This window comes from Schistocerca gregaria, chromosome 8 (genome assembly GCF_023897955.1).
Source record: "Schistocerca gregaria isolate iqSchGreg1 chromosome 8, iqSchGreg1.2, whole genome shotgun sequence".
Taxonomy (NCBI): Eukaryota; Metazoa; Arthropoda; class Insecta; order Orthoptera; family Acrididae; genus Schistocerca; species Schistocerca gregaria.
In genome coordinates this window covers 379,130,472-379,154,018 of record NC_064927.1, presented here as the reverse complement: position 1 = coordinate 379,154,018, position 23,547 = coordinate 379,130,472, and the positions used below count along the sequence as shown (strand labels likewise).

Sequence of the window (23,547 nt, the reverse complement as noted above, 5' to 3'; positions counted from 1 at the left end):
GCACTGTCCATGGAATAGGTCCTCCTCTCCCACACCGGCGGTTAGGGAACACGTTGTTCAGGTGGTCGCGAAAGTTAACATAGAAGTGGGCTGGTGCACCATCGTGCAGAAACCACATCGTATCACGAACAAGTCTCCAAGAACTGTCACAGCACACACCAGGTAACGTGGACCAGTCAAACATGGAGGTAGCAAGTAAGGTCATGTTAGGCTGCCCGGCTAGCCTTGCGGTCTAACGCACCGCATCCCGAGCGGAAAGGAGTGCCGGTCTCCGGCACGAATCCGCCCGGCGGATTAGTGTCGAGGTCCGCTGTGCCGGCCAGCCTGTGGATGGTTTCTAAGGCTGTTTTCCACATGCCTCGGCGAATGCGGGCTGGTTCCTCTTATTCCGCCTGAGTTACACTATGACGGCGATTGCTGCCCAAACACTGTCTCCACGAACGCGTACACCATAATTACTCTACCACGCAAACATTGGGGTTACACTCGACTGGAATAAGACGTTAAGGGGGGGGGGGGGTTATCCACTGGGGGCCGAACCTCACAATAAGCCTGGGTTCGGTGTGGGGCGGCGGTGAGGTGAGTGGACTGCTGTAGCCTGTTGTCGGGTTGTGTACCACTGTTGGCTACGGTGGGGACGAAGCCTCTCTGTCGTTTCTAGGTCTGCAGTTCAATACATACACAGAAGGTCCTATTAGGTGATGGACAACGCCCACCCCTACTTTCGCCTAATATTATTATACAGTATAACGTTTCGCACGGACTGAAACTCATGCCAAAACTTCGAATTAAGAAGCTACTACCAGAGGGGAAAGAAGTGATAACCAACAGATTGTAAATCCTAGAGCAGCTTGTAGTTTCACGTGTAGACCCTTGGGTTAGCAATCTGGAGCTACTCACATGGCCTTCGTGTAAAACAAGTTATGTTGGCGCTCGGACGACACGAGCGCCCACGGCTGTGGAAAGATAAGAGTGGAAGTTTTATGTGGCTCACGGCCTGGGTATAAAGGCAAACGACAGCAGGCGGCTGCTGACAGCATCAGGAGACATGGAAACGGTATATCTCCTAATCGGTATTGTTGCCCTGTTAGCCCCACAGACAGTATGGACAGCTGATTATGACGATGATTATGATGATGACTATGGCTCTAAATTTGATGGTAATGGTAAGTACAAATTATGTATTTCTTATTGCTGTTAATATCATTGTCATTAATTTTAAGACCATGTTCAGTATGTGTGACTGTATGTTTCGTCTTTCCCTAATTTCCATTTTGTTCGTTCTACGCTAGGTACTGATCTCTTTTAACCGGCTGATTACATGCTTTTGTTCTGTTTCTTACTTATCCCGACATGTATTAGGTGTGAAAAAGGACAGAATCATTTTACAGCGCAAAAATTAGTTACATTTTTCTATATAATCAATATAAATACAATCGATTGCTTTTCAGGTAAAATATTTTACAAATTTATTGTGCTATTAATTTAACAGAAAAATATAATTTTTTCCTCCAGGTGCAACGACAAATTGTATGTTACATGTGTTGAAATTTCTCCAAGTGTACCCAAGTTATGTAATGCATGTCACCCCCTGATATCAAAATCCACACCTCCATTGATTGAACGCCTTCAGGACTGTTACTTCTCACGTCAGCAACACCGAAAACTATAGATTCTGTACTAATTTAGTTTGTTAGAGATTATTTCACATTTACCACTTCACAACTGCACCCCCATACGTAAATGTCCCTGTGGTGTCTTACATAGATAGTTTATGTATTTTTTAAAAGTTACTCATATTCTTACCAATTCTGAAGAAATTGTTCCCAAGATTCCAGAACTACACTTACGTGTCAATATTTTGCTATGCACAATACTCGCAAATAGGGGAGACTAGAGGTGCTTCAGCTCCACTTAGGAGTTTCCTGATAATAAGGGCCAAGTCTGATTGATATTGCACCAGGTCTTCCAGAATTGTACTGGAACACACACACATGCCACAAGCTCCATGACACACACACACACACACACACAGAGAGAGAGAGAGAGAGAGAGAGAGAGAGAGAGAGAGAGAGAGAGAGAGAGAGAGTGAAAATTATGTACAGGGAATTCATTAAGCCCCTTCCAAGTTCAAAAATGTATTACCCATCCATATGACCAGCCCAGATAGCAGTGCGCCTTTGCACTGCTGTTCCATTGTTCAGGGAGGCGCGGGTGTCCAGGATATAATCAACTACCAGAATAACGACAAGGGCCAGTGTGCCACTCCGTATGGATGTGGTTTTTGCGCGATTTCCCACAGCACACTTAGTGAACATCCGGTTCGTACCCACATCCTACATCCATTACACGATTTGTGAACATTTAGAACATGTTCGCACACTTTCACGTGGGCTAACACTCGACACAGACAAAAAATCCGTCTCTGAGGTGAAGGAGTGGTGACACTCACCCTCTACCACTAATAATGTCAAATCCAATAATTAACATGCTGAGCTCCTGAGGATGCAGGATAAAGACCAGGAAAAAGAGAAAGAGAAAGTAGAAGGTTGCACATGCGACAGATAAGACAAGTATCTAAAATGTGTTATAAAATGTGATATGTGTTAAATTTTTTGCCCCAGTTAAAACACTTTTATTTGATCACCATTAATTGCTCAAAGCACGTCCAGAAGGTACTTGCGTCCTTGCGATGGTCACTGCAGCGAACCCAATTGTTAAAATGATGGCTGTAATCCTGTGAATGACTTCTCGTATTTTGCTTCTGTACGCTATTCCCTTAACAAAACCTCACAGAAAGAAGTTGTGGGAAGAATGTTTCCTGAACAAGTTGCCTATGAGATTCGGCCACCCCTTCCAAAAACGCCATTGTCGAAATGTTTTATTTAGGAGCTCATGAACACGCAAGCCACAATATGATGATGCACCATTTTGGGATAATGCAGTAGTTGTGCCATATATTACATCAAAAGGTGCAAATGTACATTTTCAGGTATTGGTGTTTCACTGCAGAAATACTGAGCAATAATGTGAGTAGAGGTCAATGCTGATTCTGGGACAAATATGACCGTCAATGCAATAACTGACCTAGAATTCATGATGTTATGAATGACGTTGGATGTTGGGCGATTAGCTTGACCTTGAATTCATGAATCGACATTGAACCATCAGGTTGACCATGAATGCATTATGACATGAATGACGTTGAATTGTCAGTGTCAAACTGAATGTATGATGTCGCCAAGCCCCTCCCATCTCCTCCCTCCCACCATTCCTTCCCCTTCCCTCACATTCCCCTCCTCATCTTCCCCAATCACAGTCCAGCACTCCACGAGCCATTAAAACAGTCTATCGCAGCCCAAGATTTTACCTGTCATTAAAATGAAAAAGCCAGTCAAAATGTACCCCATGGTAGTTGAATCTTCTATAACACTGCAGAACACACATGGCTCCTTATGAAGCCACAACTCTTTCTTATAAAGAGGCCTAACAGAAAATTTCTAAGCCAAAATACATATACATATTTTGCTCTACCAATCAAACCAGTATTTTCCACGATTAAAACGAAACATCCATTCAGTATGTACCCCAGCAGGGCCTTTAGCAGCAATCTGTCACATCTTTGTCAGCAGAATGGACACATTGCTTTGCCTAGGATCAATTTGTACGATACTGTCCTAACTTCGCAGCAACCTGCCACTGGTTCATCAGCAAAACTCACACTGACACACACACACACACACACACACACACACATATATATATATATATATATATATATATATATATATATATATATATATATATATATCCCAATTACAGCCTAGCGCTTTAACACCCATTACTATGCAATGGTCAATCAAAATCCATTAGTTAAGCTGAAACAACCAATCAGTCTATACCCTGATGTTGACCATGTTCTCTATACTCTGCTCGGCAATGAGTGAAGTTCATTCATTGTAGCTTACTTGGTTTAAGACGCACAGTTCGAATATTTCCACATGCAATTTTTATGTATTATTTGTCAAGTTACTTATTGTCACTAATGATCTATCTTACAAGTTAAGTAGTACCTGCCCTCAACAGTATTTCGATCCTTATATCATATTGGTGCTAGGCACAATGGACTCTCAAAATAAATATTTGCAAGTCTAAATTACCTGTATTACTGTTATATAAATGCAGAAATACATATTGGTTGAGATAACATACTAAGCAGGTAACTAGTATACTAAACAGGCAAGGCAGTGACAGTTGGCTGTTGAAACAATGAAATAGGCTTTCAGAACTCAAACAGTATTCTAGCATCTACAGCTGACACTGTGTGCCATAACGTGACAGTAGGTGTCAGATACTGGATGCGTTCAAAACTTAAAAAGTATTATACTGGATGCGTTCAGAACTCAAAAAGTATTCTAACATCAGTAGCTGACAGTACATGTGCCCTAGCCTGACAGTAAACGTCATCTGTTGGAGGCACTCAAAACTTTAATAGTATTCTAACAGTTTTTGAGCCACAATCTGACAGTGAGTATGAGCAGTGGAATGCAGAGGCCTGGAGTGGAAGACCTTTACAGTGCAAGGTTGAGATGAGCAGTGTGTTGTTTCCTGGACAATGACTGGTGATACCTAGTGCCACATTACTCCCATAGTGGCACTCTGTGGTGGCAACGCCCCTACAGGCTGCTGTGAAGCTAGCAGCTGGGCAGGAAGTTGCCATGCAGAGTATATGACAGGCATGTGTGCAGTTTGGGTACAGCTTTGCAGCTTAGGGCAGGGAATGGTTCCAGTAGAGGCAGATGGCCCTCGGCAGTACTGTCCAACCTTAAGAGCAGAGGGGTAGAGTGACAGTAGGCCCACATAGGTGTATGTGGCAGAGCAGCTGCACTGCCCTAGTCTCAAATGGCTGCCCTCCAAGGCAAAAGGCTAACTGAAATAAATCCAAAGTTGGATCACTGGCTGGGACATGCTAAATCCACTGCAGTAGGCCCCCAGTTATGGAAGGCCAAGTCTTGTCGTCGCTTCCTGTAGAAACGTGTTACATCATAGACTGGCTTAGACCTCTCCTCATAGATGATGGCTACCCACCAGAGTTTGTCCATGGACACTGATGTCTCTTCACAGAAGGAAGTCAGGGGCAGCAGCCTTTAGTGTCTCTTCTGCATACAGTGACAGGTTGAAGATGTGCCAATCATCATAAGTTCAGCTCTCAGCAAGCAGGAGACAGAAGTCCTCAAGACTTCACATCAGCAGATGAGATGTTGACAGTTCATAGCGACCATTACTTATGTACGAGGCAGCAGCAACCTCAAAGGCAGAAGTCACTTGGGGAATGGTAAGCAGCTTGTCACAGGGTCTGCACTGTATCTGGTTCACTGTAACTGAATAGTATACAGGCTTGGAAACGTGAGTGTTTGTTGCTGTACATCTGAGGCAATGACATGTTCTGCTGAGAATGACCGCATGTATCCTCAGTTAGAGCTCATCCTTGCCCCACCTAATAGTCACAACAGTCGCTTTCAGTGTTCAGCTTGGTGCTTTTCTGCCATGGCAGTGGTCTGATAGGTGTTCTTGCGGAGCATCTACTCAGTCTTGCAGCATAGTGAACTGCTGTTATAATGACGTTATGATCCCTTCTCAGTGAGATCATGTTACTGAATTAACGATTCCGATCGCTCGCTCGAGCGAGTTAAAGCCATAACTTCCAGGGTGTGTTGAGTTATTTGCAGTATCAGTTCTCAGTCTGTTTGTCATTCTGATTGCTACACGTAACAGTGACGTGGTTTGAGCTGGCTTAACGCAAGCTGGAGATAACTTCGAGAAAATTTTGCCTTTGCCCATGATTTTTTCTGTGATATAACGTATCCTACTCCTTTTAAAAAATACTGTCTCAAAGTTTTCCTTAGTTATCCTCTGGAACAACCTCATGACATATATGTTACATGCACAATTACACAGTATACAATTTGTTGTAATTTAGATGTTTGTAAAAGCATATTTACAAAGTTCTTGTTTTGTTTCCAAATCCCATATTGTCTCTGTTGAATCTCTGTGTTCTAATACAAGTTTAGAATCTTATTATCTTTTTCATTTTTTGTTCATTATAAGTAGTATTTAGCCATTCGACAGGTATTAACTGTATTGGTGATTCAGAGGGATGAGCGACTTTACTTGTCAGTTACTAATAGGGATGATGCTTATATTCGTTATTCTGATGTTTACCTGTGTAGTGTTGAATATGCTAGCATATTTTTTCTGAGGGAAATTACCCTTCTTGTGATGTTATCAGTTCTTCCAGTGGGTGTAATAGGTTGCAGTGTTTTCGTGGACGTTAGGGTTTATGCTGGTAACACTTGTGAAATTTCTTTGGCCAGCACAAAATAGCTGTGATAAGTTGATTGTGGTCATACTGATGACGATAACTGGAAGGTGAAATTGTGCTCTTGCTATATCTCAAGTTGTATCGTCTATCAATACACCACTGCTTCATAATTCTATGTTGGTTGTGCCTGTGGGTTTTCCATTTTTGTAACATTTTACAATGACAACTTCCTGCGCGGACACTGAATAAATCAAGTGTGCTCCCAGTTCCTGAAAATGTGGTCGTGAAACCAACACGTCTCTTTATCAGTATAATACCTCTGTTTTGAATGAGAACAACTTTACCTCACATGACCGTGTATTACTTTGTTGGACAAATCATGGAGCTTCCTCTTAGACTTTCTTGTAACGCTGCTAGTGACATGAGGACACTCATCTTCGTCTATTCTGAGATTACTATCACTTCCTGCGTTTTGACCTGTATCTATGTGCCTATAGTTCCGCACTCTATTGGACACAGGTGCACGGCAAAACAGTGATATCGTGTGTTCATGCGAGCTACTAGGAAACGAATAGATGCATGCAGTTTTTCTCTATCCAAACTGACTTCACCAACTGCTATGTGATAAAATAATGCAAAGCTCGGAACTGTATTCATTATTCTCCCTTGACTAAATGAAGGGTTATAAGAAATATCATAACCTTCTTGGATATCCATGTTACCACACCACGTAATGAACTGCTTATCAGTTGCCTCACTCTGTTCTAACAAAGTGTGTACACAAAAAAATAAAAATAAAATAAATTCTACCCTACTTATTATTCAATAATACCCATTACAAACTTATGAACTCTATTGTGTATGACACTAATATATTCGTAGCAATATTTGAAGAAGACGAATGTACAACAAACCCTAAAAACAACATAAAAATACGAAGTTATGATGAAATCTAGACCTTTGCTGCTTACAGGTGTTGATAAATATCAGTGGGGACAGCTGAAAAACGTGTGCCCCACCAGGACGCGAACCTGGTTGGGGCACACATTTTTCAACGGTCCCCACTGATATTTATCAACGGCTGTAAGCAGCGAAAGGTCTAGATTTCATTATAATTTCATTCTTCGAGAGCTGCAAGATCACCAAATATATCTGTACAGATACCATAATATGGTCATAATTACTTATCCCATGACTTGATTTCGTAAGGAATTTTGTGTATCTCTTGACTGTCTCTTTTTATATGCTTTTTTCGATGCTGGTGTAGCTAATGAGACTTGCAGTAATGCATCGACAGCGCCCATTCACATGAATAACAGGTGCTCTTGTCAGCAACTAAAATCTGTCGTTTACTGGTGAAGTCATTTCATTGACTTGGCATGGGCCTAGTACCTAATTAAAAACTTGTTCGTTTTACCATTATTTATATATAGGTTTGTTAACAATAACCACAGACCAACTCTGTATTGTGATACTTTTCCTACACTTTGTCCAATCTGTTCCTAAAGTTCTAATGCTTTACCACTGGCTCATTTCACTATTTGTGAAACCTCTCAAAAAATTTTGAAAATTCTTCTATTGGCTCGCTGTCAGCTTCAACCTTGTGTTTTATCATGTCGAAAAGAAGGTGGCATCTTTCTGCCATAAATCACCTAGTATGGTGGAAGATTGGTACCTCATGTGGACATTACATCCATATGCTAAATTGTGAATGTGTATGTGTTCCAGTTGTTTTGGCTACTGACATAAAGGCTTTACGTTTCAGAAACAGTCCTCTGCACGCATTATGTATGTCTATTTGCTTGTGATTGGAAATCACTTGTCTGTATTTTCCAAATTCGAAGGAAATGACACAACTGTTTCATTAGATTCGATATGAAATTGTACCCTGATCTGTTGTTAGGGTACTCTTTACTCTGAATATAAGGATCCAATAAATCATTTACAATGGTTGTGCTACTCTGTTCCTAATATTTCATTTATCAAGATAAATGATATATTATTGTTAATATATACTTATTTCCTGCAGGGATTCTTTTAAATGATCCTAAAATATCCAGTTCAGTCATTACAAACTGTTGGCTTGCTTCTGGAAATCTCTACAGTGGGACTTTCTGGTGATTAAGATCAGTCCAGTGTACACAATGTTCACAGAAATTTACATACTGATCGATATCATGAGTCGTAATTTCCCACCATTAATTTTCGACAACTCTTCTCTCCACAGTTTTGCCACCACAGTGCCCTGCTAACATGTGGTCATGTGCTTGTTGCAAAACTTCATACCTGAATGTTGCTGGAACCACCTGCAGATCGACAAAGCGCAGACCACCATTTGTGGGATGGACTTTGTCTATCTGCAGAGAAAACTTGTGTGTCACAAACTGCGCCTATGGCCTGAATACCTGGCAATTTCTGTCAGCTGCTTATGCCTTCTGCCATTGAGCCACACTCTACTTAGTGTCTGCCTTTGTATACCTCATCCCTGGTTTTATGAACTACATCTTAAACAAAGTCACGCAATTCCAGTGGCTATCTTGTCAATCTACTAAAAAGGATCCTTGAATCTCAACAACCATTTTCGTGATATATGGTCTGTTACGGCATTAAATTTCTGTCCATACAAGTAACAGTGGAAGTAAGCAATTCGATAAACGACTGCTAACACCTCCTTTTCTGCCTTGGAGTAATTCCATTGTGCCTTACTGAGTTGTCTAGATTCATAAGTGACTACATGTCCTTTACCATCTAAATTTTGACTGAGAATGCACCCAGCTGCAGTATCGCTAGTATCACAAGAAGGGATGGGTTCTTTTTTGGAATATGCAAATGTCAGTACTGGATCTGATATCAAAAATGTTTTCTGTGACTCAAATGCTGTTTGGTATTCTGTCATCCATCAAAATTTTGTACCTTTTCTTAATAACTGGATTAAATGCTCAGTAATTTTCGTAAATGACGAATTTTCTATAATATCTGCATAATTCCAGGAGTGACTGAAGTTGTTTTGTTTTCTTTGGTGTTATGATGTCACAGACTGCTCATAATAAATGAAGATCAGTTTTCACATCTTCCCCACTAACTAAATTCCCATCATAACTTCCGTCCATGCAAAATGACATTTCTCTACACTGAATGTCACAAGTGCTGCTTGTCGCATATTACACACTAATTCCAAATTTGTTATATGTTGTTCTATATCTTTTGAAAATACAATGACATTATTCACGTACATCATATATATCTTCCGTTTTAGTCCATGAAGTACCCAATCTACAGTCTTTGAAATGCAATTGGCATGTTTTTGAGGCCAAATGGTATTCTGCGTTACTGATAATTAGCATATGGTGCTGTGAAGTCAGTTTTAGAATCACTTCTAGCTAGTGATATATACTTCTTAGATCCAAGGTTGAAAAATATCTGCAGTGGTCTCAGTAATATTGGCGATTGGGTATGTTACAGTAATGGTTTATGTGTTTTAGTATTGGTGATTGTTACGGAATCTATACATCCTACTACAATCAAGTGACCTTTTTTCGAATGATGACGATGTTTGAATTGCATGGACTATCACTATGTTCTGTTATTGCTTCTACCTGTTGTTGATAAGTGAATTTCTCCATCAGTGGTTGCAGGTGCTTTGGTACACAATACAGCTTCCTGTAAACTGGAGCACTATTATCTGTGAATATACTATGGTGTGACAGATGTCACTGGCAACGGGCATTTGTCCATCATCGGCAGCCATCCTGCATAATCTGAACTGTGAAAACCTAAGTCTCTTCCTTGTTAAGAGGTCCATACTAATGACTGACACACGTAGACCTCTGTCTACTAAAAACTTCTGTTCATTGCCCTGTACTTAGACTAACAAGTAGCATTCCGTTTCTGCATACTAATGTAAAGTATTTCGTTCCACTGGAAATACTTTCCAGTGGGCGATGCATTACGTTTGGATTTAACAGATGCATTTTATTGAGCTGTTTCCTTTGTTTCTTATTGCTGCACTCTCGTGCACGTATGAAGACGCTTTTAAGAAAATGTTATGTTTTTGCATGATATGTTTCTGTGGTGCAACGAATGATCTGTTTTAATATTTGGTAAAATATTGGATATTGATTGACTATTTCATTTTATTGTCCAGTCAAAATACTGGGCTGTGACTGGAGGAGAGGGAAGCGCATGATGATGTCATGCATTCAATGCAAAGCTGATGGTTCAAGGTCATTGTTGAAGCATTGTGTTTGGGGTCAGTCACTCAGCACCCAATGTCATATTTGTCCCAGAATTGGCATTGCCCTCCTACTTATGTGATTACACATAATGACAAATCACATCTTTACCTTTGGACTATGTCAGTCAGTTTTCAGTCGCACACTGGTTTCTGACTCCCGGCATCTTCGCCTTTGGGCTATGTCGCTCACCTTTCAGTCATAAACCGGTTTCTGACTCCCAGATTCTCACAATTTGTATGATCAGTCTCTGAGAAAGATGAAAGGTTGTCTCATTACAGAAATAATTTGAGATAAGGGATGTTTCATCCATTGGCTTTTTTCCAGCATGATAACTGTGAACCTATTTCTGCTGGTTTATCATTTGGCTCTAACACATTTACAGTTGCAATCTGTATGCAAACAATTGCAAACTTTGGCGATACTCTGCGTCCTGTTTAACACGGTAACACTGACTCTCTGGCGCAGAATGGACGGACTTTCTTGGAGTATGGCCGATGTATTATCTTACACTCTCGATGTTTCCGTCTTTTCCTAGTTAGCTACTGTTCCAATTACCGAACACCTTTTCTCAACACATGAGCCAAGCACGAAATGATGTGTATGACGTTAGATTTCTTCCATATTTGACAGCTGGTCGAAATGAAGACTATTGTTGTCTAATATCAGATAAAATCGGACTCAATCTCTTACTTAAAGGTAAAACATTATCTTTATTAATAATGTTATCAGCTAATTGGATTTTAATTGCCTGCTTTAGAACATTTTACCAGCAGCTGGAAACAGGAGTAAATATTTGTGGCTCTTTATACACTGAGGTGACAAAAGTCATGGGATACCTGTTAATATCGTGTAAGAGCTCCTTGACCTCTCGATTATGTCCCATGAATGTTCGACTGGATTCATGTCAGGTGAATTGGCTGGGCAAATCATTCGCTCCAATTGTCCAGAATGTTCATCAAACCAATCGCGAACAATTGTGGTCCAGTGACATGACGCACTGTCATCCACAAGAGTTCCATCGTTGTCTTGGAATGTGAAGTCCATAAATGGCTGCACACGATCTCCAAGTAGCCAAACATAATCATTTCCAGCCACGATCTGTTCGGTAGGCCCAAAGGATACATTCCGTTCCATGTAAATGTTGGCCACACCACTGTGGAGCCACACCAGGTTGCACAGTGCCTTGTTGACAACTTTTGTGCATGGCTTCGTGGGGTCTGCACCACCCCTGAACCTCACCATCAACTCTTACCATCCGAATTCAGGACTCATCTGACCAGGCCATGGTCTCTCAGATGTCTAGGGTCCAACTGATATGGTCACGAGCCCAAGAGAGCGCCGCAGGCGGTGTCATGTTGTTAGCAAAGGCACTCGCGTCGGTTGTCTGCTACTGTAACCCATTAAAGCCACATTTCACCGCACTACCGTAACGCATACGTTCGTCGTACGTCCCACGTTGATTTCTGCGGTTATTTCACGCAGTGTTGCTTTCCTGTTAGACTGAAAACTATGCAAACGCTGCTGCTCTCGGTCGTTAAGTGAAAGTCATCGGCCACTGCGTTGTCCATGATGAGAGGTGATGCCTGAAATTTGGTATTCTCGGCACACTCTTGGCACTGTGGGTCTCGGAGTATTGAATTCCCTGACGATTACCGAAATGAAATGTCATAGGCATCTAGCTCCAACCCCTGTTTCCCATTCAAAGTCTGTTAATTACTGTCGTGCGGCCATAATCACGTTGGGAACCATTTCACATGAATCACGTGAGGCCAAATGACAGCTCCACCAATACGCTGCCCTTTTACACCTTGTGTACACTATACTACTGTCATCTGCATACGTGCGTATCGTCATTCCAAGACTTTACCCCAGTGTACAGTATCTTACGTTCCTACTTACGACAGTGTTCTGCCACAGTGGATTTCTCTGGCTCGATCAAATGAGTGTGACGATGGTAATCTACACATCGGTACTAAATAGTACAGATTGTTAGGTCAATATACGTGATCCCGCAATGACAAGGTATTTTGTATACTCCAGGTTTCATCAGCCCCAAGTCATCCTCTGCTCCTTTGCTCGAGTCAGAGAAATCCACAGTGAAAGAACACTGTCGTAAGGAGGGACATAAGATGTCGAATAATCAGATCGCTTCTCGTTACTGCTGCTGTGAATGTGGTCTAAAGAAATCTATTGAAATTTGATTATTTGACAATATTACTGATGGGATAACGGTTTCTGTTTAAGTAAGACATGGAATCCTATTTTGTGCGATATTAAACTACAGCGATCTTTATTTCGGCCGGCTGGCCCTTTTAATTAGTGTTCTGCTAGTGATATATAGTTTTGCCTGTTTCTCCCACTAGTGTACTACTTGTTCTCTTGTGCTTGAGGGCAGCAGCGCTGTTGCTCACGCACGCACGGTGGGAGGGCCGGGGTGTACGTAGGAGCCACCGGTTCTGTTGGAAGCTCAGCTCCAGTGAGAATGTGCATCAGAATACAGAAGTGAAGATGGCAGTCAGTTGGTCAATTGGAATATTATATCAAGATGATTACAATATACGGTTGCCTACTTGAGACGATAATCATCAGTCGTTACTCCGGTACGACTACGTAATAACACGATCACCTCTTGTTGGCATTGCCGAAAATTTCGACAGAAATCATTACATTTCTGAGTTAGTACAGCCTCTTGCTATGCCCTATTGAAACGTCTCCAGGATATTATTTCCTATCCTTCTCGGTGTTGCACTTTAATGACCAGAGTCTTGACAAATAGTTTCCTCCGCCGCTTAACTTCTAAAGTTTTCTTACTAACTAGTTTACGAAACAAAGCAACACTTCCAAATTCTTTTTCCTCAGCTATTCACTACCTGCAACATCCGTCTGCTCCCCAAATACAAACCGTCCTACCTCAATAAATATGTACGACAATTGCGCAATGCCGTGGTGGCAACAAGTAATTCAAATATTTGCTGATGGATCGAAAGTAAGTGATCAACCGCATATGGGTATGTATGGAATGACAGCTTTAATTTACGAACACTACTCACAAGGTGATTGAACTCTTGCAATATGCAATTTTGGTAAACTCTCTCTGGAAAGTTGTTTCAAGACTTCCACCGAAAAGATTAAATGGACGTCAATGCGAAAAGCACAACAGACAACGAAAACATTCTGATCTCCAGTTTCAGTTTCTTAAAAATATCCACACAGTCTCGATGATAGCAAGAGAAACTAAATAAATGCACTATTCCATGGTCAACTTAACATCTCACGCATCCAGATTCCTGACAGGAATACTATGCGGAAGAATGAAAATGAAAATTAAGGACCCCTTAGATGAAGCTCAGTTTCTCGTCAGGAAAAGTTAGTAACCAGGAAACCAGTTCGCTTCATAGTGGAAGCAAGATTTTAAAAAAGTGAAGACACTTTCATGCGATTTGCCAGTCTAGAAAAAGCGTTCGACAATGTAAAATGGTGTAAGATGTTCTCGGAAGATGAAGCTGCATGGAAATACTGGTAATGTTACAATACGCACAAGAATCAAGAGAGAACGGTAAAAATGTAAGACGAATAGAGAAGTGCTCTCATTATAATGGCGTAAGGCACTGTTGCAGTCCTCTCCTCTTGTTTAACCTGTACACACAAGAAGCAATGACGAAAATAATGGATGGGTTCATGAATGGCATTATAATTCAGGCTAAAATGAGATCAAAGACAAAATTCGCTGCTTACATTGTCACCGCTCAACGAAAGTAAGAAACAACTGCAGCACCTGTTTAATGGCAGAAAATGCACTGAGAGTAAACAAAAAAGTAGTGAAGATAGCGCAAATGACATTAGTGCTATACTTAATATCAAAACTGTGGACAACGAAGCAGACGAAATTACGGAGTTCTGCTACAGCAAGTCTAGAAGTATCGAATTTGGGCCTTAATTTGAGGGAGAAATTACTGAGTGTGCACGTGACGAGCACGACATCGTATGGAACTGAATAGAGGACTGGGAAAACAGGGAAATTTTCAGATGTGGTGCTGTAGAAAGATACTGAAAATTAGGTGGTGTCCATAGAAAAGAAAGAACAGAATTATAGGATGTGTGATAAGACATCAGAGAATACTTTCATTATAGGAGTCTGTGAAGACAAAGGTTCACAGGGGTGTACTGCGTGAGATTATGGACCATGTGTTTATACAATGTTTTGTTAGAAATAGACTAACTCAGTTGCTATCTGATTATTTTGGTTCAAAAGAACTCGTTTTACTCGCGAATTGATGTGGAGGAGGTGAGTCAACCTAATTACTAAATTCTGTAGTACATGCTATTCTGCTACTAATCCCATAAGCACTATAGGATTAGACAATACATCTGTTCACTTACCCCGGTAATCACCAACGACCAAGTTATTACTCGTGAAAGTGTGGTAGCATGACTTTAAGTACTGTGTGTTTCAACATAACCTGCATGGTTTGACAGCTGTCACACTCAGTTTGGCCTCGCCGCGAAGCTTAGACCAATAAAGAACAAACAGCTTTAATTCTATGGCGGACGCCGGGATTTATGCGCGCCAACGTATAAAACACTAAGGCCTGCCAACTCACTTTGAAGAAAACACTACACACTCGTTTGTAAACCTACTTTCGAAAGGTAAAACACATGCAACTGCAGCAGCATTAATAAAAAAAGGGAGTTTAATAAAAATAAAAATACTTAAAACTCATGGTACGCCAACAAAGTTCCTTTGAAAGCTAATAGATGACTTCAAACATGAAATAATCTAGTTATATAATGAAACAAACGATATACAATCTGAACTACTGAAATCTGCTACTCTTGAACTGGGCAGAGCGCACGGCAGTGCAGCTTATCTGTAGGCCACTGGCTCAATAGAAGTAACTATCAGTAATAATCCACAGGTTTAGCATTTGCACGTTCATTACTCGTTATACATACCTAGGTGTCGCTCCAGTACTTTACACAACGTTCGCGATGATTTCCGACCGCGATATAACTGTTCGTCACGGCGAATATGGCTACCGCGATCGCGAACTTAAGTCAGCTCTCTGTATCGCTCTCTGTGATTTCGCGTCTGTGATTTACATGGCAGTTCTTCACATTGCAGTTAATATTACAAAGCACAAACCATTTCAGTTGAGAATAGCTCGAGGTTCTACCGAGAACTTCTCACCTGAAATAGGTAGAAATAGGCCATTACCAACCAACATGCTATATATACTATATCACACATCCAGATACAGTATATCACTTCCCTCTGCATATCGCAAATCATTTTCACCACACTTATTGTATTCGTTACTTTTTTTATTTTTCTTTGACATTTGCATCATATAAATTACATTCTCAACAACTAGGCAGAAACAATTTATATAGAATAATTGTTAAGCACTTAGTTCACTGTAACCGTAGAGAATTTTTTATATATTATGTTCTTTATAATAGCGTTAACAACTGCGTACCAATAAGATTGTAATAATGAGAAGTGTTTGCTGTTGGATTTAGAAGCATCCGACCCACCTTACATATCAAGGCGGTGGGTTACTTTGTACTTTTAATGAAATAAATAAATAATATTAGAAATACATATAAAATAAACAAAATAATTTAAATTCTTTCCATATTCAAGTAATAATAAGAAAACATATTTATCCATTAAAGAAAAATAAATTAATTGCAGCTGCACTTTAACATTTTACCAAACACAGCTATGCTTCATCATCAAAGACGTTAATACTTAGTACAAGAAACCGAAGGGATGACACAAAATAGAACAGAAAAGTTTATCTGTCGCTGATGGCTGTACCTTCACAAGCTGTAGACAGAGACTGAAGTAAATAAACAAAAAATTGAGGATTTTGTAAGTGCTAGTCTGAGAAAAAGTGTTAGGTACGGGAGGATAAGTCATGGCAGGCCCCTGACTGAAACCAGTCAGATGACTGCCTACCAGAAATAAAAGGGGGATATGTATGAGACAGGCGAAATACCCTCAGACTTCAGGAAGAATATAATAATACCAATCCCAAAGAAAGCAGATGTTGACAGATGTGAAAATTACCGAACTATCAGTTTAATAAGTCACGGCTGCAAACTACTAACGCGAATTCCTTACAGACGAATGGAAAGCTAGTAGAAGCCGACCTCTGGGAAGATCAGTTTGGATTCCGTAGAAATATTGGAACACGTGAGGCAATACTGACCCTGCGGCTTATCTTAGAAGCTAGATTAAGGAAGGGCAAACCTACGTTTCTAGCATTTGTAGACTTAGAGAAAGCTTTTGACAATGTTGACTGGAACACTCTCTTTCAAATTCTGAAGGTGGCAGGGGTAAAATACAGGGAGCGAAAGGATATTTACAATTTGTACAGAAACCAAATGGCAGTTATAAGAGTTGAGGGGCATGAAAGGGAAGCAGTGGTTGGGAAGGAAGTGAGACAGGGTTGTAGCCTCTCTCCAATGTTATTCAATCTGTATATTGAGCAAGGAGTGAAGGAAACAAAAGAAAAATTCGGAGTAGATATTAAAATCCATGGACAAGAAATAAAAACTTTGAGGTTGGCCGATGACATTGTAATTATGTCAGAGACAGCAAAGGACTTGGAAGAGCAGTTGAACGGAATGGATAGTGTCTTGAAAGGAGGATATAAGATGAACATCAACAAAAGCAAAACAAGGCTATTGGAATGTAGTCGAATTACGTCGGGTGATGTTGAGGGTATTAGATTAGGAAATGAGACACTTAAAGTAGTAAAGGGGTTTTCCTATTTAGGGAGCAAAATAACTGATGATGGTAGAAGTAGAGAGGATATAAAATGTAGACTGGCAAAGGGAAGGAAAGCGTTTCTGAAGAAATTTGTTAACACTGAGTATAGATTTAAAGTGTGAGGAAGTCGTTTCTGAAAGTATTTGTATGGAGTGTAGCCATGTATGGAAGTGAAACATGGATGATAAATAGTTTGGACAAGAAGAGAATAGAAGCTTTCGATATGTGGTGCTACAGAAGAATACTGAAGATTAGATGGGTAGATCACATAACTAATGAGGATGTGTTGAATAGGATTGAGGAAAAGAGAAGTTTGTGGCATAACTTGACTAGAAGAAGGGATCGGTTGATAGGACATGTTGTAACCATCAAGGGATCACCAATTTAGTATTGGAGGGCAGCGTGGAGGGTAAAAATCGTAGAGGGAGACCAAAAGATGAATACATCAAGCAGATTCAGAAGGATGTAGGTTGCAGTAGGTACTGGGAGATGAAGAAGCTTGCACAGGATAGAGTAGCATGGAGAGCTGCATCAAACCAGTCTCGGGACTGAAGACCACAACAACAACATCTAGATTCTACCATAAAAAAAGCTCTACCATCACAGCAACTTCACAGTCCCATTCACAGGACAGGTTTCCGAGACTCTCCAACAATTTCCTGTGACTCAACATCAGAAAGCGTTTTAAATCAGACGTTCTTTTTGTGCGAGTGAGATGGCGATCAAAAAGAAAATTTGTTGCAGAGACTATGGAAACTGAAACACCAATTTTATTACTAATGCACTATCTGGTGAAAAGTACACAGAAATAGCTACGGAAGGAAGGCCGGTGCTCTAGATGTCATGGCAGGAGGACCCGCCAGTTGGAAAGGATGTGGGGAGCACTGCGTTGTCAGTAGGGAAGCAGTTAACCACAGGATAGGTCGGACAGGAGACCTCAGCTGAACCAAGACCAGACAGATCTCTTGTTCTGAAGGACACGGAGAGTGGTTATGAAAAAAACAGCGGAAGGAATCACTCATAAGTTCCAAAGCGCTGCCAGCAATTCAGCCAGCGCAATGACTGTATGCAGGGAGTTGAGAAGAATGTGGTAGAATGATCAACTAGTTCCTCGTAAGACACACTTTCTGCGTGAAGATAGTATGATGTTCTTTCGGACATGTGCGAAAAAACAGATACCATTGCTGACCATGCAGCTCTCTTAGAATGAAATGATAATTAAATCAAGACCCTAAGCTGTCGACAAGCGTTGATATACATCAACGGGGATAGTTGAAAATGCGTGCCCCTATCGGCACTCGAACCCGTGATCCCCTGCTTACATGGCAGACGCTCTATCCATCTGAGCCACCGATGGCACAGAGGATAGTGCTACTGCAGGTATTTACCCCTTGCATGCTCCCCGTGAGACCCAGACTCCCAACTTAATGTCCACACACTACATTCGTAGTGCCCCTCCCCCCTCCTCCCTCCCAATCCGAAAGAACACATACCAGCTTCATATAGTAAAGGCTAACCGGCCATTGATCTTCTTCTTCTGTGCTGGATGCACACGCATGGCCCGAACTCTTACAGGGCTCGGTAAGGTTGTCTGACACGAGTAATGAGAGTAATGGGCGGGGTCACAACGAAATAGCGTGTGGACATTAAGTTGGGAATGTAGGTCTCACGGAGACCGAGCAAGGGGTAAATTCCTGCAGTCGCACTATTCTCTGTGCCCTCGGTGGCTCATATGGATAAAGCGTCTGCCATGCAAGCAGGAGATCCTGGGTTCGCGGCACACATTTTTAACTGTCCCTGTTGACGTATATCAGCGCCTGTCGACAGCTTAGGGCGTTGATTTAATTAGCATTTCGCACTTTCTGTAGTCAGTACTAATCGACGCTTGAGGTGAATCCCTGAAGACGATTGATTTGGAGAGATGATTCCTTGGGAATCCGGTGGAAGGGTCTGATTTGGCGAATGCCTGGAGCTCGTTACCTGCCATCGTGTGTAGTGCCAATAGTAGAGCATGGAGAAAGTGGTGTTATGCATGCTACACATCCTAGATTCTAGTGTCTCATGTACGCAGCATGCCGTGACTGATCGCCATACTTCCACCAGCAGTCAACTGATAGTTTGTGGTCTTTTCTTCTGGATTTGATATTTAGCATTATGTTCCACAAACAGACAAAAGTCATGGGATAGCGATATAGAGATATACAGTTAGTGGTAGCTCGCTTACACAAGGTATTAAAGTGTAGTGCATTGGCGGAGCTGTCATCTGTGCTCAGGTGAGTCATGAGAAAACGTTTCCTACCTGATTACGGCTGCACGACAGTAATTAAAAGACTTTGATTTGAAGGCGGAATGGTAGTTAGAGTAAGACGAGTGGGGCATTTCATTTCGGAAATTGTTAGAGAATTCAATATTTCGAGATCCAAAGTGTGAAGAGTGTCGTGAAAATACCAAACTACAGGCATTACCTCCGACCACGGCAACGAAACGGCCGACCGCCTTCACTTAATGACCGACTGCAGTGACGTTTGTGCAGAGCTCTCAGTGCTAACAGACAAGCAATACTGCTTGAAATAACGGCAGAAAGGAGCGCATCCGTTACGACAATGTGGCGAAATCTAGCGTTAATGGAATATGGCACCAGACGACCTACGCGAATGGCTTTGATAACAACACGACATACTCTGCAGCGCCTCTCCTGGGCTCGTGACCGTATCGGTGGGACCCTGGACGGTTCGAAAACCGTGGCCTGCTCAGATTAGTCCCGATTTCAGTTGATAACAGCTGGTGATAGGGTTCGATTGCGGTGCAGACCCTACTAAGCCATGGGCGCAAGTTGTCGACGAGGCACTGAGAAAGCTGGTGGTGCTGTGTTTACATAGAATGGATTGGGTCCTCTGGTCCAACCGAAACAATTATTGACTGTAAATGTTTAGGTTCGCCTAGTTGGAGACCATTTGCAGTCATTCAAGGACTTCATGTTCCCAAACAGCGATGGAAATTTTGTGCATGATAATGCGCCATGTCAACAGGGAATAACTGTATTTGATTGGTTCGAAGAACATTCTGGGCAATTCGTGCGAATGATTTGGCCACCCAGATCGTCCGACATGACTCCAATCGGACATTAATGAGACATAATCGAGAGGTCAGTTCGTGTACAAAACCCTGCACAGGCAACATTTTAACAATTTTGGGCAACTATAGAGGCTACATGGCTCCATATTTCTGCAGAGCACTTGCAACGACTTGTTAAGTCCATGCCACGTCGAGTAGCACCCCTGCGCTGGACAAAAGGGAGTCCGACACGATGTTAGGAGGTATCCCGTGGCTTTTGACACCTCAGTGTACATCATGAGTTCAGCACAAGTCGGCAACCAAACCGGAACTAAGAATATAAATGTGTAGCTAATAATGCAGCTCAGGTGGTTTCCATTAATCATTAAAATTAGTATCCATTCATCTGTACTATTCAACATGTTCACGATTGTTGGGTCAACAGTTTCATTAATTATTAGTCTGGCATTTGAAAGGACAAATAAATGAGAAATGGAGCTTAAATAAGTGCAGATAGTCTCATATGGGAAGTGACGTTTGTTTTGTTTGTATGGTGAAGTGTACAATATTCATTTCATTTATACTACGAATACAACTACTCGCGCCGGCCGCTGTTGCCGAGCGGTTCTAGGAGCTTCAGTCCGGAACCGCACGACCGCTACTGTCGCAGGTTCGAATCCTGCCTCGGGCACGGATGTGAGTGATGTCCTTAGGTTAGTCAGGTTTAAGTATTTCTAAGTTCTAGGAGACTGATGACCTCAGATGTTAAGTCCCATAGTGCTCAGAGCCATTTGAACCAACAACACCGCGAGCTGTTGTTGCGTGTTTTTATACAACTGAACTAGTAGTGTAGTCGAGCACCGACGAATATAGGAGGAAATCTGAACATTTTCCTACTTTGTACTGACCAACGGAACTGATTAATTACCAGCACTCTTCCTGCCCACCTGCTCCTGCGCCGAGGTGTGCTTGTGGTGGTCGAACAATGAAATGCAGCTCTCAGTGAGAGAACAACTTCAAGCTCTCATACACGCAGCGAATATCAACGTTTCTCTTAGATATCGATGAGTGTATTTAACTGACAGGCTGAACTAGCAGTATAGTGTGAACGCCTTGTTGTCAAACTTAATTTTTTTCCCTCAATTATTGTATTTGAAAATAAAGGCTAGAAATCACTTCGTTTTTGTTATTGAAATGCACTTCATAAAGTTGTAAAATCCTTGCAAAGCAATGTGGACTGTAAGACAAAATTATACACGCCGAAGGAATTTTCCGAATCGAAAATTGGAGGATGTGATTTACTTGTACAGACGATCAAAATTATTACAATTTCAGAAAAAATTGATGATTTATTTAAGAGAAAGTGCTTCACAAATTGAGCAAGTCAGTAAGGAGTTGGTCCACCTCTGGTCCTCAAGCATGTAGTTACTTGGCTTGGTATTGACTGATGGTGTTGTAGGATGTCCTCCTGAGGGATTTTGTGCAAAATTCTGTCCTAACGGCATGTTAGATGGCCAAAATCCTGAGCTGGATGGAGAGTCCTGCCCTTAATGATCAAACGTTCTCAACTGGGGAGAGTTTCGATGACGTTGCTGACCACAGCTTGTCAGTATATTTATTCCTTAATGAAGTTTGTTATAAATAATAATCTCTTTTTCCAACTAATTGCTTAGTACACAGTATCAACACTAGGAATAAGAACAATATACATGAAGATTTAAAATCACTTACTCTTGCCCAGAAAGGAGTTCAGTATTCAGCAACGCATATTTTCAATAAGTTACCAGCAAACCATTAAGAGTTTAGTTTCAGACAAGGCACAATTTAAATATAATTTAAAAGAATTTTTGGTGGCCAACTCCTTCTATTCCATCCAAGAGTTTCTCAACAAGTGCAGTAGACCATTTTAATGAAAATTTATTATACTTTAATTTTTGACAATACTTGGTTGTAACAGCCAAGTAACTACCCACTGTGTGAATGATGGATGTATGGACAGCAGATGTAAGTCTTAAGTCTGTAAATAGTGGAAGTTTAATTTTATATCTTGTACATAATCTGACTGTTCATAACTGAGGATCACTGAAATGAATAATTTACTTTAATTTTTGTCGATACTTGGTTGTAATAGCGAGGAAACTAGCAAATGTCTGAATGATGGATATAATGAAAGCAGATGTAAGTATTAAACCTGTAAATATTAGAAGTTTAAATTTAATTCATGTACATAATTTTACTGTTTATTAACTGACGATCATTAAAATTAATGAAACTCAAGTTTTTCTAATTACATTTTTGTAATGTGTTTATCTGACACGTTCCACACCCAGGATTCCCTCTTTTATGGGTCTACGGAATGAATAATTAATCTAATCTAATCTAATCTGAGAATTACTAGGACAAGCAACAGAAACCTTCGCCGTTTGCGGACGGGCAGCATCTTGCTGAAATATAAGCCCAGGACGGCTCGCCATGAAGGACAACAAAACGGGGTGCAGAATATCGTCGACGTACCGCTGTGCTGTAATCGTGCAGTGGATGACAATAGAAGACATCGCAGCCCAGTCCATGACTCTCGGTTGTCATGCTGTATGGAGGCCAACAGTGAGGATGGTGCCCTACTGCTGTCCGGGACGTCTCCAGACATGTCTTCGGCCTGGAATCTAATTGACTGCAATTGTTTTCCGTAACTAGTCCCGCTTGGAAACGATCCCCAAAGACCAGTGAAGGCGTTTCGGGAAACGGCCCGGACGCTGGTGGGATTCCAACCTGACTGTCGCCTGCCAAACGGCCCGACGACCGCGAGTCATGGACTGGGGTGCCACTTCTCACGCTTGATAGCCATCCGCGGCATCCTTACAGCAGTGCGATACGTCGACGATATTCGAAGCCCTGTTTTGTTGCCCTTCATTGCAACCATGTCAGCAAGGTAATGCCCACCCTCACATGGTGATTGTTTCTACAACTTGTCTTCGTGCTTGCCGAACACTGCCTTGGGCAGCAAGGTCGCCGGATCTCTCTTCAAGTGATAACGTTTGGAGCATTATGCGGAGGGCCCTCAACTATCTCCTGATCGTGACAACTTACAGCGCCAGATGGACTGAGTTTGGCATGACATCCCTAAGGAGGACATTCTGACAATACCACCACTTGCAAAG

General features: G+C 41.4%; 1 protein-coding gene across 2 annotated transcripts in view; it reads left to right on the top strand.

Annotated features, from left to right (window-relative positions):
• Positions 1-1,038: 1,038 nt before the first annotated feature.
• The window catches only part of LOC126284746 (pacifastin-like protease inhibitor cvp4), a 111,644-nt gene continuing 89,135 nt past the window's right edge, over positions 1,039-23,547 (top strand). For both annotated transcript variants that reach the window (XM_049983888.1, XM_049983887.1), the window contains exon 1: positions 1,039-1,166. In XM_049983888.1, coding sequence (XP_049839845.1) covers positions 1,049-1,166 — 118 coding nt within the window. In that variant the 5' untranslated portion in view covers positions 1,039-1,048. The remainder of the gene's footprint in view (positions 1,167-23,547) is intronic.